At 49.0% G+C, this 16007-nt stretch overlaps 1 protein-coding gene across 1 annotated transcript in view; it reads left to right on the top strand.

The window, feature by feature from the left end:
- The window catches only part of LOC146188187 (sodium-dependent acetylcholine transporter-like), a 38729-nt gene extending 23025 nt beyond the window's left edge, over positions 1-15704 (top strand). The window contains exons 7-8 of the mRNA XM_084605004.1: positions 7761-7895; positions 15639-15704. Of these exons, the coding sequence (XP_084461130.1) occupies positions 7761-7895; positions 15639-15704 (201 nt within the window). The remainder of the gene's footprint in view (positions 1-7760; positions 7896-15638) is intronic.
- The last annotated feature ends 303 nt before the right edge of the window (positions 15705-16007 follow it).

Genomic DNA, 16007 nt, shown 5'->3' with positions numbered 1-16007 from the left:
AGAGAAAGGTCTTAAAGGCGCTGAACTGCGAGAATGGGTGGACCGAAAAGAAAGGGAGGTTCTAGAAGAAGCTGAGAAAGAAAGAGAGAGGCAAAGAGAAGAACGAGAGAGAGAATGGCTGAGGAAACAAGCAGAGGCAAAGAGACAAGAAGAAGAAAGAGAAAAAGAATGGCTCAGGAAGAGAGCCGAAAGAGAAAAAGAATGGCTGAGGAAGCAGGCAGAAAAAGAAAAAGGATTCTTAAAAGAGAGAGAGATCCTTCTCAAAAAGCTGGCTGAAGTTCGGCGTTTGAAAGGTATTACCGAGCCTCCGGAGGTTACCTTTCCTTATATTAGAAAGTACAGCGAACCAAGCGATACATTGACAGCCACAGGTACTGTAGAAACTGGCTCCAGCAGCGAGAATGAGGTTGTGGAACAGTCCGTTCCCGCGACAGAAAGCTCAGAAAAACACTTTTCCGGAGCTAAAATTTCTCAGGAAATGGAGATTGTGCCCTCCGAGACGACAGGTTGCACAGAAGCTGCAACGGCAGTTGTCGAGTCAGAATGCTCATTCATGTACTCTACGCCTGAAAATGAAGAAGGGCAGGATTGTAGCTCCTTAATAAATGACACCATGGCTGAGTACATGAGTGACCGGGATGAGGAGCTTTCAAATAGCAGTGAGCACGAAAGCTTGGATGAAGGTGACAGTGCAGATCCTAACCTTGAAGACTCAGAAATGGAAGAAAGCGAAGACTGGACTGCAATGAAAGGGTTCAAGAAACATTTTAAGGAACTGGATGTAACCGCAAGTGAGGAGGATGAGGATCCAGTTGCAAATGAGCTCTGCTTCAAGAAAGTGCGACTGAAGGTCGTAAAGAAAAGAAAGAAAATGAAAAGGATTAAGGAAGAACAAAGTTCTCAAAAAGACTCTCCTTTCAGACAGCAATGTTCTGATTATGCGGGTAAAACCGGATCAAACGTTTCTCGGCCAAAGGGGCGAATAAAAGTGAAAATGAAAAGAAACAACTTCAAACCTGCCAAGTCAGGTGAAATGGAGCCGGAAAAGTCAAGAAGAAAGAAAAGGAAGAACTTACTGAAGGACTTGAAGCGCAAGGAGAACAGCTCAAACAGAGAAGAAACTGGGCGGCCGGCACGGAATAATATTAGGCCTGCAGGCAACATTTCTCTCCGCGAGCGTACTGTTGGGGGCCTCAGATACAAGGGCCAAACTACTTCTGATCGGCAAACAGACAATATAAGGATGATCAAAGCGCGAATGAGGAAGAACAGCAGGATACGCGTCAGAAAGAAGTACCAGTGCTTCGTAAGAAAGAGAACTGGCGCGCTAGGTAGCTTGAGAGGAGCTCACCTGTTCGAAGGAAGAGCCACAAGCCGTTTTTGGAAATATAGGCGAAAGCATGCCGTGGATTTGTGCTCTTCACATTCGAATAACTGTGTGCTTCTGTTGTTGATTCCTGTGTATTCGACGGCAGTGTGTTGTCACGTTGGTGAATTTCATGGCATTGATGTGTGAAGTTTGTAATGTGTTATTACAGTTTGTGAAATTTGTGCAATATGTGTGATGTGAACATTTGCCCCATACAATTGTGAGCGCATGCATGTGCGCGCGATGTTCGTGGTTGTTGTGAATATTGTGGGACAATATTCTTTAAGGGAGGGGCAGTGTCACGAAATCGGTGCACATTTTCATCAAGCCGGCACGGCGCGAGGCCCACGCGGCGTCGCGTGGAAAGGATGTAGAGAAAAGCCCCCTTCCCCGCGCGGGAGAGCGCGTAGCTTTGTACGCGTTGCCATCACCCTCTTTCCCATTGCCCGGGGAGGACGGTGATTCATCGGACTGGAATCAGCCAGAAAATTCCAGCATCTTCTATGGGACCTAGCCAATGACGACGCGCGGCTCGACGGGAGGAGAAGAGGGAGCTATAACCAGCGAAGCTATGTGTGTGTGCGCGCTAGCTTTGGCGCATGTTAACAAACAGACGCGGCGCGCCCTATTTAAAGCGACCGCACCGCTTGTTGAGTCAGTCAGCCAGTCAGTCAGTTCGTCAGTGTTTGCGACGTGTTCGCCTGTGCTTCGGCTGGACTCCCGGGGATCACCCGCTGCTGGCAAGCCCACGGACTTTCAAGGGAGCGGCGCTCGTCTCGTATGGCGGCCACATCGCGACTCTTGAGGCGTCGGACTGCAACAGTGCCCGGTGAACAATTTGGTGTTTGTTTATGTACTCTCTCGTGTTTCATCTGTTTTAAAGCCTCTACGTTATTGGATACCTGTGTAATTGCATGCTTAGCGTTTGTTATTCTGTGAACCTCTCGGCTGTGCATTTCAAGTGATCTTGTGCATTCCGTTGTATCGTCTCTTGCTGTGCATAAATTGTGTTTTGTTTGTTACTTCTGACTCCGATCCTTTCTCTGGTTTGAACCGGCGACCGCTGGGCACCAAACGACCACCCCCTTCTGTCACTACAAGGTAGTTGAATTCCGGCTGAGCTTGCCACGCAGGTCGAGGGCATCTCCTTCGCGACCGAAACAGCTACCCCCACTCGCTCTAAGGGTGTCTGGGAGTGTGCGCACCGTTAAGGGCGCATCGTTAATAATACCCCCTAATTATTAACGGGTGACAGGGTGGCGGTGCCTCTGGCCTGCTATGATTTCTAGAAAAACTTGATGATTGCTATAAAAACTTATGCTGCGAAGTCGGAACCTGGTCGGCAGCCTTGCCCAAGTCGTCTGGCTCCGCGCCGGCAACCCGGCAATGCTACGGGTATGCTTCGGGTGGTCGTAGCCGGTTTCGTACGTCTTGTTTTGCTTGTCGCACGTGGAACGCTTTCCATGCTTACTATGCGTAGTTCTGTCAAGCTGCGTTACAACAAGGTGATTTTCGAAAGTATAACCCTTTCCGCAGCCAGCCCTGGAGAAACAAAACCTGTTCGTTCACGTACAAACAGCACCGACTGCAGCGCGTCTACTTCAAACGGGAAACAGATTCTTTGTAATATTAGAACTACACCAACATGAACGGCGACTGATGCGGCATGAGGTAGACATATAATGAATGAATTATTTATTAATTAAAAATGGTCGGCGCGGGTATGTGGCGACGAAAACATAAAGGTTGAACTAGTAGAAGCTAGGGGACCGGGGGAAAACCCTTTCGCCAGGTAGAAAGGAAACCGGGGCAGAAGCCGAGTTGCTCAAAACCGTGGACCTTGAGAAAAACTGCCGCAAAGTTGAACAAAAGGGTGATGTGAAAAACGAGAGAGATAAAACAAAAACGGGGGGGGGGGGGGGGCAAAGAGAGCAATGTAGGAAAGAGAAAAAGGACTAACGCGGACAGCAGTGAAAAATTGGACAGTGCGTTAAAAAAACGCTGCAATAAAATTATACCTCAGGGTCGCCCCTGAGTTAGCGAGTCACGCAGTCACAGTTACAATTTAGGTTAGCCGTTCAAACGAGACAGCTCATTTAGGTGAGCTGAGCCGTTACGGGCAGCTCATTGAGTGAGCCGTTTTGCCGATCTCTACCCTCTTCCTAAGCTGTAGCGTTCCTTCTTATAAGGGCGACTGCGTTTTGATGGAGGCGAAAGGGAGTGGCGGCCCCGCCGGGGTGGTGCAGTGGTAAGACGCCCGACTACTGTGCTGGAGTTCCCGGGATCGAATCCCGGCCTCGGCGGCTGCGTTTCGATGGCGGCGAAACGAAGTGGCGTCCGTGTGCTGTGCGATGTCAGCGCACGTTAAAGATCCCCAGGTCGTCGAAATTACTGCGTAGCCCTCCACTACGGTCCCCCTTTCTCTCTATCCACTTTCACTCCCACCTTCATCCCCTTCCTTACGGCGCGGTTCAGGTGTCCACAGAGCAAGTGTGACAGATACTGCGCCTTTCCCTTCCTATGAACCAACCTAACCTAACCTAAGGGAGTGGCGTCCGTGCGGTGTGCGATGTCAGTCCACGTTAAAGACCCCCAGGTGGTCGAATTTCCGGAGCCCTACACTACCTCATCTCTCAAAGCCTTAGTCGCTTTAGGATGGCAAACCTTACAAACCAAAACTAAAAACATTCTAAGTAGGCTACGAAACCTTTGCCACTTGAATTACCCAATCCGGAGGCTGCATTTGGCAGCGTCCCGCGAGGCCAAATAGCGAGTGAGCAGTTCTCCCACTTGGAATCTGCCGCGGCGCAAGAGAGAGAGCACGAGGCGCCGCTGAGGCCGCGGCGGCAGGCCGAGGCGTCACGGAGCCTGGACATATTCAGACTTGACCGACGGTTGGTTGGTTGGTTCATAGGAAGGGAAAGGCGCAGTATCCGTCACACTTGCTCTGTGGACACCTGAACCGCGCCGTAAGGAAAGGGATGAAGGTGGGAGTGAAAGTGGATAGAGAGAAAGGGGAGCCGTAGTAGAGGGCTACAGAGTAATTTCGACCACCTAGGGATCTTTAACGTGCGCTGACATCGCACAGCACACGGACGCCACTTCGTTTCGCCACCATCGAAACGCAGCCGCCGCGGTCGGGTTCGAACCCGGGAACTCCGGCACAGTAGTCGGGCGTCTTACCACTGCACCACCCCGGCGGGGCGACTTGACCGACGGCAAGCCTTCATTTCGGTGCGCCTCTGCCATGCGGCACAGCACCGGAGCTTGTCAGGTGTCGTCAGGCATTCATCGACGCCCTCTCGGCTCCTGTTGTCGGCCGCTGCGGGAGGCCTCAGAGGCCCTTGCATCCTAAGTCACATTATATAGTGCTAAATAGCTCAGGTGACCAGCCAATAAAATGGCTAATGACGTGGACAGTAAAATTAGAAAGCTTCCCAAAATATTGAAAAAAAAACTGGATAATGTTCAACAGGATCTGAAAGTGACAGCAGTTTCCTATTGTTAGCGAAGCACTGGAAGTGTCAGTAGAATATGTCTACTTAGGACAGGTAGTAGCCACAAATCAGGTCCATGAAAGGGAAATAACAAGGATAATACGATAGGGATGGAGCGCATTTGGCAGGTACTCACAAAGTATGAGTAGCAGCTTACCAGTACCGCTCAAAAAGAAAGTATGCAACAGTCGCATTTTACCTGTACTCACCTATGGGGCTGAAACGTTGAGGCTAACGAAAAGGGTTCTACTTAAGTTGATGGCAACGCACACGGCTATGGAACGAAACATGGCAGGTGTAACTTTAAGAGATGTAGAAAGCGTGCAGAGTGGGTCAGAGAAATAACTCAAATTAATCACATTCAAATGGAAATTAATAAGAATAAATGGGCATGGGCAGGGCATGTAAAGAGAAGAGAGGATAATTGATGGTCGCGAAGGGCAACAAAATGGATTCCAAGATAAAGAAAGCGTAGCAGCAGGCGGCAGAAAATTAGAGAGAATTATCAAATTTCCTGAGGTCAAATCAACGGAGCTAGGTTAGGAGCGGGTTCATTTGACGAATGTAGGAGAGGTCGTTATCCCGCAATGGATATAGTCTGGCAATAATTTTTTTTGGTGTTGCTGATGATGACATAATTCCACGCTACGCAGGCACGATCGTATGGCATGCTTAAATCTAGGCTTTGTCTTTCAGGTATTTCGCATAATCTGGTAATTACTTCTGTATCACGTTTGAAATAAGAGATGTGAGATAAGAAACAGTTTATGTGTGTCACCCGTTAATAATTAAGGGGGTATTATTAACGATGCGCCCTTAACGGTGCGCACACTCCCAGACACCCTTAGAGTGAGTGGGGGTAGCTGCTCCGGTCGCAAAGGAGATGCCCTCGACTTGCGTGGCAAGCTCAGCCGGAATTCAGCTACCTTGTAGTGACAGAAGGGGGTGATCGTTTGGTGCCCAGCGGTCGCCGGTTCAAACCAGAGAAAGGATCGGAGTCAGAAGTAACAAACAAAACACAATTTATGCACAGCAAGAGACGATACAAAGGAATACACAAGATCACTTGAGATATATAGACGAGAGGTTCACAGAATACAAACGCTAAGCATGCAATTACACAGGTATCCAATAACGTAGAGGCTTTACAACAGATGAAAGACGAGAGAGTACAGAAACAAACACCAATTTGTTCACCGGGCACTGTTGCAGTCCGACGCCTCAAGAGTCACGATGTGGCCGCCATACGAGACGAGCGCCGCTCCCTTGAAAGTCCGTGGGCTTGCCAGCAGCGGGTGATCCCCGGGAGTCCAGCCGAAGCACAGGCGAATACGTCGCAAAACACGGACGAACTGACCGACTGACTGACTGACTCAACAAGCGGCGCGGTCGCTTTAAATAGGGCGCGCCGCGTCTGTTTGTTAACACGCGCCAAAGCTAGCGCGCACACACACATAACTTCGCTGGTTATAGCTCCCTCTTCTCCTCCCGTCGAGCCGCGCGTCGTCATTGGCTAGGTCCCATAGAAGATGCTCGATTTTTCTGGCGCATTCCAGGCCGATGAACCACCGTCTTCCCCGGGCAAGGGGAAAGAGGGCGACAACAACGCGTACAAAGTTACGCGCTCTCCCGCGCGGGGAAGGGGGCTTTGCTCTCCATGCCTTCCACGCGACGCCGTGCGGGCCTCGCGCCGTACCGGCTTGATGAAAATGGGCGCCGATTTCGTGACAATGTGATAAGAGATTATACAAATTCTAAGCGATAAGAGACAGTAGATTTCATAGATGCAAGAGACAAGTAGAAAGGTACAAAGATAAGAGATAAGAAGAACTGTAAGCATGTGCGACATATAGATGAACAAGTTAAGAAAATATTGATTGCGCGAGTAGCATATTTCTTGTACACGAATCAGGATCCTCAAGGGTGGCCGTAGACTGGAGTCATTAACGCTGTCCCGTCTTAATCCTTACGGGCGAATATTAGGTGCCCACAAAATTTGCCAGTGTACCGCATTTCAACCATGAACAAATCCCTCTCTGAAAAGCGGGAGCTGGAATAAAATATAAAAAAATACAATTAGAAGTGTCCTCACACCATTCGTTTTCCCAGATCAAATGTATCATTAGACACCAATTTATGAGCATGGGTTCCAAACACCATGTTTCACTACCATTTATTTGAAAACAATGGCAACCCGTTCTTTCTTGTAAAGGCGTCGTGAATTTCAGTCGGCTGGCGCGAAGATATTTTATTCGCATTTTATTCCCTCTAAATGTGTTTTTTTTTTTTTTGCAAGGCCAACGAAAATGTCGGAAGGAGAAGCGAATGAAATTTTGTTGAGAATATTTCATTTATTTGTACTCAGCGTCCCTTTAAAGCCAAGGGCCCCATCCGCAGTACCCGGCGCTACAGCGACGTATTAGGGAGATTGTGGAATTCAGCTCCAGAGTTCTGCAGCTGTGTCATTTTGTAGGTTCGTGACAACTTATAGTGCAATGCAGCTGGGCAAACCCTAACGAGAGGTAATTCTAAACACTAGTTGTTACCAGAAACGCAGTTGAGGCTGCAAAAGTACAATTGAAGTTGACCTTTTTATTGCTTCCCCGGAGGTTCAGTGACCCGCAAGACTTAAACCCGTGTCGAGAAATCAGGATCAACGTCCTACATGCCGATACAAAAGGCGATGCACATCGAACAATGCTTAAATAGTAACGTCACGTCATGAATCCTGGTGACCTCGTTGGTCTTCGCACGTCGTTGTAGGGAAATTAGAACTCACGCCTTCAGATTATTTTCTACAGTGCAACGAGGCAAAATTGAAAAATACTGTTTAAGGATTAATTTAAACAGGATTAAGTTTGTTTTATCCTACGCGGCCACATGTTTCTATGCAGTTCTTCTACGTCATGTTATTGCTGCACGTCACGACGACGGTCATGCTGCTGTCGCGGGCTGCACTGATGGAAGGCTCCAGCACGGGTCTGAACGCCTTCCTCCACGCCGAATGGAGCTACATTGCCAATGTCGAGGTGCGTACAGCAGCGCTACGCTTGTCGTAAAATCGATAAAGTGAAGGCTGTTCGCTGTTTTATATGCTTCACACTGCGAATGAGGGGCACACCCCTCCCCCTATATTAATGATCTTCCCACTTCCACATGCACTTCCCACTAAATGATGGGTTACGCTTGCAGCTCGAACATGCTTGCTTCAAACGATTATATTTCAGCTTAATACACTAAGAACTGGCTTTGTCATCCGACAAGTGTAGTTTAGTGACGCATTTATTTAGGCCTCATAAGTTAAGCATCATGCTTGCTATTAGAAATGCAGGAGCGCTCCTTGGACATAATGTCCTGCCTCGCGTTCCTTGCCCCCCTCGTTCAGTACAGATTTATTAATTATTGTCAATAGACATTTGTTGTTATGCACGGAATGATGCGATTCACTTCAGGGAATATTCTTGAAATCAGGCACTGATCTTACCATAAACCTATGCCCCCCCCCCCCCCCCCCCATTCCCAGTTCCCACAGATAAGCCAGCATTCACCACAGAGTAGATTTCGTACCAAATCGTTGAAGTCAAGCGTGTAGGCAACTAATTTGTACTTTTTTTATCATTACCAACTGAGAGGAGTACTACATAAGAAGCGTTAGAGTGTGGAATTATCTCATAATTTGAAATAATGGTTTTAACTGAACTACTGCGCCAACACAGTATGTTTCTGCTCCAGCAGTCTAACAGCAGCTATGAAGTCACAAATTCATCATGCAAAAAGTAACATAATGGCTACTACATTACTGTAAACTATTTCCAACTCTTTCGCTAGTATGGCCGAAGAGCCGCAATTGCCGGGAATGAACTACTGATATCTTGCAGGTTTAATCTGTATTACGATATACATTATCCATAGTTCAGTTGTGGTAACCTCATTAAAATAAACCGAAATTACATGACAAGGAACCTTTTTAAAAACTAATTATCGCCCTTTTGGCACGTATGTGTTATAGTACACCCTTTATGTTTCGCACAAGGTATCAATGAAAAAGCATACCTAAGACATTTAGGCGTAGTTTGGGGTAGTAGAAACCTTGGTGGAATGCAGGCATTGCGAAATAAGGGTGTAGACGAGCCGTACGTGAAAGTGCCGGAAGATATATATAGTGGCTGCACAGCAACCATAGTTCTGCATAAAGAAAGTAACAAAATTCCTATAAAGAAACGTGTTGGGGGCGACAGGGGGTGGTGGCCGCACCAAAACATCAGCGTATGTGAGAGGAGCGCCACCAGGGGCTGCTGAGGAGGTGAAGACAGCACCTCCGCGGCCTGGTCTTGTATGACACGCTGAAGAGTGGGAGTAAGCGGCGGCGCAGGCGCAGGTGCTGGCGGGCAGGTAGACGAGGAAAGCTGGCGTGCGACTTCCTCACAAACAAACTGTTGAATGGGCTGAATGAGCGACTGCTGGTCCACGGGACCATACGCGGAGAGCGCCAAGCTGGAAAGGGTAACCTGCTGAAGGCCAGCGCGTCGTGTGGAAAGCCGCCTTTTGCGCAGCTCATCGAAGCTTTGGCAGAAGCTGATAACATCGGACACAGTTTGGGGGTTTTTGGTGACGAGCATCTGGAAGGCCTCATCGTCAATGCCTTGCATAATATGCCCGATCTTCTCGACGTCGCTCATGGTAGGGTTTACGCGCTTGCAGAGGTCTACAACATCTTCTATGAAACTGGTGAAGTTTAAACCAGTTTGTTGTGCCCGACTTTGCAAGCGTTGCTCGACGCGAAGCTTAGGTATTGCGGGACGGCCAAAAACTTCAGTCAGGCTGGTCTTGAGAGCCGTCCAGGTAGAGATGTCACTCTCATGGTTGCGAAACCATAGATTGGCAATGTCGCTCAAATAAAAAATGACGTTTGTGAGCTTCACGGTGTTGTCCCACTTATTGTACGCACGTACGCGTTCATACGACGCCAACCAGTCTTCTACATCCACTTCATCGGTGCCGCTGAAGATGGCTGGGTCGCGCTGACGCGCTGTACTGGAGCAGATGCCCTAGGAGACCTCATACAACAACATCCCGACCGGCAAATGGCACGTCTTTCTAGCACCAAACAAGGACATTGGATACTACAGCAGGTTTGCCGCTGAAGATGGCTGAGTCGCGCTGACGCGCTGTACTGGGGCAGATGCCCTGGGAGACCTCATACAACAACATCGCGACCGGCAAATGGCACGTCTTTCTAGCACCAAACAAGGACATTGGATACTACAGCAGGTTGCACTCAAACCCATAGACCTCCCTATAATTACCCTTCCTTCTTCGCTCCCGGATAACCTCAGAATAATCCCCATTCCAAAAAACGTTGCACCCGACACTAACACAGGCAGACGTTCCGCTCGCATTTCCAACCATGTTCACCCGACAGATTTCACGATCATCTACGCAGATGCATCACGAATTAACGTCGGAGCGGCTGCTTACTCAATTCAGAGCTATAGCGATGTAGTGACGCATACCCTCGGTCCTTACATAGATCCTCATACTACAGCGACTCTCGAGACCCTACCAATAGTTACCAGTATTCAAGACCTCGCACAAGCACCCCCTAACCCTTCAGGATATACCATATACACTGATTCAATACAAGCTATACGCGCCATTCACACAGGTCGCATTCCTGAACTACACGATGATCTACACAGAGCTCTTACCAAACTACGTCCCCACACTGTAACACTGAGGTGGATTCATGGTCACGCTGGAATCCCAGGCAATGAGGTAGTGCATCGCCTCACCCGTGAACTTCAACACCGGGCGCCTGGGATCCCTGGCCTTATCCACCAACGTGGGACACTACTCTTCACTACAAAAAACGAAATCAACGTTCACTACGACAACATTAGAGAAACTTTCCGTACACTTCCTCTTCCTGATAAATCTCTCACTACCACGCAAATCCGCATTCTTAGACGCATACAACTAAATACACTGCTTACTCCTGCCCGATCTTTTCTATACAGAATCATACATTCCTCTGCATGCCCAAATTGCCCAGAACACTATGCAAACTTGGAGCATTGCATCTTTCCATGCCCTGTCACCCTCCAGTCTCCTCACTTTCCACACCCTCCTCCCTCAACGTGGCGGGCTTGGTTAGCCTCTGACCAGCTGCAAGATCAGTTGGCCTTGGTGACCCTGGCCCAGGACATTCTTAACGCTTAATGTAATGCGTTAAATAAAGTTGTTTCCTCCTCCTCCTCCTCCTCCTGACAGGCGTTGAGGGTGGCGGTTGTCTGGCGGTCTCAGGCATCGCGGAAGTGGTAGGCAACGCTCGGTTGCGAAGCTCCAGGTTGAGGGGATTGCTGTCACCTCCACCACTTGTTATAGAAGACCTTGAACAGGGCGCTACGCCGTCAACAGTCAATGGAACGTCCGGCGATCCGTCTTCGAACTTGTGTCAGCACACGCACGAGCGTTGGAGCGAGCTTTGTATCGTTTTCTTTCCTGACCGTCACGCGCGTTGAACATGGTGGTCGTCATCCTCTTCAGCATCAGGCGCTGAACATATCGGAGCGAATACCTGTTTTACAATATATTGTTATGAGGAAGATCCACAAGTGATAGCAGTCCGTACCACTAGCGTTGATGGCAGCACTAGATCTGTCTACCCACAGCGTTGTCTTCTTTAGGCAACTGTCGCACTTCATCTTTATCTCAAGCATTACCAGCGAATACAGTTAGTACCACTACCCCCCCCCCCCTCGACAAAAACACAGTCCCGGTGCTTTCTACGTTAGTGAAATAGAACGTGAATTATATGGCTTGATACGGGACACATGCACACTTTCGGAGGATGGCACTATGAACGAGGAGCTCGTATGCACCGGTTCAAACTCGTATATGATGTCGGTCACGGGCCGCTAAACACGGTAAGTTCCTGTTTAAAAGGGAAACGTTTTTCGCACCACCCCACTCGACGGCACGGGAGCCACAGCAAGACGAAAGGTCTAGGAGTATAGTAGTGCACATCACGGTGGCGACTATTGTACTGGCATGTTTGAGAGTCGTGAGCAATCTGGCGGAAACCATAAAAACGGGCGACGGCATCACTGGCGTAAGTACTAGTGCGTCTGCAAGTCCAGTGTCGAATGGCAGTAACGGGTGTCGGCCAAATAGCAGGTAAAATGAAGAGTATCCACCAATAGAATGGAGAGACGAGTTGTAGGCGAACGTCAGAAAGGGTAGATGAACGCTCCATCCTGGTGGTATTCAGACACATACATGGAAAACATGTCTGAGTGTAAGATTTAGACGTTCCGTGAGGCCATTGGTCTGGGGGTGATACGCGGTAGTGAATTTGAGGCGGACGGAGCCCGAACTGCGAATTTCGTCAACTACTCGTAAGAGGAAGCAGCGGCCGCTGTAAGTTAGTAGTTCACGAGCGGCGCCATGATGAATAATCACATTTTCTAAAAACATGTCAGCGACGCTTGTGGCGCAGCTCGTTTGGATGGCTCGGGTAATAGCGTACCGCGTAGCGTAATCGGTGGCGACGGCGATCGATTTGTTCCCCGAGGTGGAAACTGCGAAGGGCCCAGGAAGGTCAACACTAACAAGGGAAAATGGGTCAGTCGGTAAGGGGATCGGTTGCTAGTGACCTGAAGGCAAAATTGTGGGTTTCTTCCGAAGCTGACACAGCTGACATCCGGAAACGTAGTGCTGGACGGAGCGGTAGAGCCCCGGCCAGTGAAAACGTCGACGCAGGCTGTCGTATGTGCGGAAGACACTCAGGTGTAACTGTTAAGAATTGTGGAACTGAGATGTCGGGGAACGACAAGCAAACGGTTTGCGCCATCTGGTTGCATATTACGTCGATATATGTGTTTCCATGTGCATTTCCAAGGGTGTTTCCATGGGGAACAAGTAAGGCAAGGGATGGATCAGGCTGGTGGGAGATAAGACAGAGATAAGGGAATGTAGCGAAGGATCCAGGCGCCGTTCGTTCGCAATATTAGAAAAGGCCGAGACAGACAAGCCACAGGCGTCGTCATCGGAGTCGGAAGAGGTAGGGGAGTCGACGGGATCACGGGACAAGCAGTCTGCATCTTGGTGAAGCTGGCCAGACTTGTAGAAGACGTAAATGTATATTTTTGGAATTGTAGCGCCCAGCGTCAACGGCCATTAGGATCTTCGAGGGAGGAAAGCCAACACAAAGCATGATGGTCTGTTATAACAGTAAAAGAGCAGTCAAACAAATAAGGGCGGAATTTTGTAATAGCCCAAATAGGCGCCAGGCACTCTCGCTCTGTGATAGAATAGTTTTATTCGGGCGTAGATAGGAGGCGGCTGGCATACGCAATCACCCGTGTGCGGCCGTGTTCTCGCTGAGCGAATATAGCTCCAATGCAATGGCCACTTGCGTCGGTGCGGAGTTCAGTAGGGGAGGAAGGGTTGAAATGATCCATGACTGATTGATACTTTAGTGAGAGCAGCCATAAGCTCCTAGAAAGGTGCACCTTGTTCCGGCCCCCAAGATAATGATACGCCTTTCTTCTGGAGTTAAGTGAGAGGACGAGCAAGGGCTGGGAAGTTCGGGGCGGATCGTCGGAAATAGGAACATAGGCCAATAAAGCGTCGAACATCGCTGGATGAACGCGGAGTCGGAAAATCTCTGACAGCGGGAACCTTGTACAGTCAGGCTGAAAGCCGGCAGCATTACCGAAGTGTAAGCTGCCGGGCTAGTTGGTACTGCATAACTAATATAACAGTGCGAAAAACGGCACGAAACACGGAAAGAAGAAGCATGTACACGGGCGCTGTACGTGCCCGTGTAGGTGTTTCTTCTTTCCGTGTTTCGTCCCGTTCTTTGCGCTGTTATATTCGTTAAGCATTAACCAAGTGACCAAGGAATTTCATTTCTGGGTGACCGAAGCAAACTTCTTTCAGTTTAGTTGAAGTCCGGCTCAATAAAAATGCTTAGGAACTGTAGAAATGCGATGGAGGAGACAGTAAACTGTAGAGGAAAAAATAATTACGTCGTTAAGATAATACGAACAAGTGGACTACTAGAAGCCTCGAAGCAAACAGTCCATCATGCGTTCGAATGTTTCAGGGGCATTGCAAAGGCCAAAAAGCATTACTTTAAATTGGTAGAGGCCGTCAAGAGGGATGAACGCTGTTTTCTCACGGCCTCTTTTGTCGACAGAGGTCTGCCAGTAGCCAAAACGAAGGTCGATGGATGAGAAATAGCTGGCTCCGTGCAAACTACCAAGCGCGTCATCAATACGCAGAAGAGAATACACATCTTTTTTAGCCATCTTATTCAAATGGCGGTAGCTAACGCAGAATCTCCAAACGTTATCATTCTTTTTGACCGACACGACAGGCGATGCCCAGGGACTAATAGAAAGCTCGATTATGTCATTCGCCAACATCTTTTCGACCTTCGTTTGAATGACGCGCCGCTCGGCAAGCGAAACACTATAGGGCCGCCTGTGAATACTACTAGCGTCACCGGTATCAATGCGGTGGGTGACAACTGTAGTTTGAACAAATGGGCGGGTACAGAAGTCAAAAAGATTACTATAGGTCAGAAAAAGCTTGTGTAACTCCGTGGCGAATTCAGGTTGAAGATCAGCTACAATCATGCTGTTAACAGGGTCAGAACGCGATGTGGAGGGCGAGAGCCGGGCTGCAGGGACGGCAGTTGGATGATCTGTAGTCAGAGCTGAAATGGCACAATCGGTCAGCGGGGACAGCACAGCTAGTAAAATTGCTTCGAGCAGAACTTGAGTTGACAAGCTCAAGTTAAGGACAGGGAGAGTGGTGCAGTTCTGGGAAATATGTACAGTTAAATGAGGAAGGGGGACGTGCAGCTGCAGGATGACATCAATAACGGGACACGCGAGATAGTCGCCGTCCGGGACGGGTGGAAATGGCGACATGGGGATATAAACGGCAGCTTCAGGAGGAAGGCGGCAGAACTGTGCTGAGCTAAGGCAGTGTGAACAGGCGGGATCTTTAGAACAGAGCGGAAGGTCTAAGTAATGTAGGGCGGTAGAGCAGTCAATGAGAGGCAGTGTGGTCTGTTAGACAGTCAATCCCAAGAATAACGTCGTGTGGGCATTCCTGTAGGATGGTGAACAACACTGGGACGTGGCGGCCAGCAATGGTAACTAGCGCAACCACAGCAGCAGGGCTTACATTAGCGACGAGAACTGTGGACGACACGGCTGGTGTAAGGACTTTCTTGAGGCAACGGCGAAATGAGGAGCTTAGAACGGACCGTTGGGCGCAGATATCAATAATTGATGAAACTGGAACTCCATCCACAAGAACATCGACGATGCCGTAATTGTGTAGTGCAAGAGTGAGCAGAGGTTTTCGGTCCAGGTCACAAATACAGTCCACAGAAAACAGCCCTTACACACGAGGAGGTGGAAAGCATCATCGGCAATACCCTTTAGTATGTGGCCTACTTTGTCGGCCTCAGTCATGGCCGAATCAACTTTCTGACACAGGGACAGGACGCCTTGTGTGTAAGAAATAAAAGATTCGAACAAAATTTGGGCTCAGGATGCCAGGTCTTTCTGGGCGGCAATTTGGCGTTCAATAGGTTTGCCGAAAAGGTCGTGGAGCTTTTGCTTGCATACGTCCCAAGATGTGAGCTCGTCTTCGTGAGTTTCAAACCAGACGTGCGCGGTGCCGGTCAAATAAAAAAATGAAATTTGCCATCATGAGGACTCCTGTGGTTGTGCTTGCTTACTCGCTCATAGATGGCCAACCAGTCGTGCACATCAACATCGTCGGTCCCACAGAAGGTGCCCGGATCCCGGGGTTGAGCCATTATGACAGCTTGGGCGGCAACCGTAGAAGGGGAGGCTTCTGTAGAAATGTACCGACGTGGCGGCCACTGCAGAGCTCCAGCTTGTTGTACGAGATCACCTCCACCAGGAGATGGCATGGGCAAGATCCACAAGTCCTTACCACTAGCGTTGATGGCAGCCCAGATCTATCCACCCTCAGCATCCTCGTCTTTAGGCAGCTGTCGCACTTTATTGCCCTCTGGAGTATGACCAGAGAATACAACTAGTAACAATATGTAAACGTTTTCTGTTCATCATCGTCATCATCAGCCTAACTAT

Source organism: Amblyomma maculatum, chromosome 5 (assembly GCF_055883805.1).
Source record: "Amblyomma maculatum isolate TAMU_Amacu chromosome 5, ASM5588380v1, whole genome shotgun sequence".
Classification (NCBI taxonomy): Eukaryota; Metazoa; Arthropoda; class Arachnida; order Ixodida; family Ixodidae; genus Amblyomma; species Amblyomma maculatum.
Note: the sequence above shows the minus strand (reverse complement) of the source record. Positions and strands in the feature narration are given on the sequence as shown.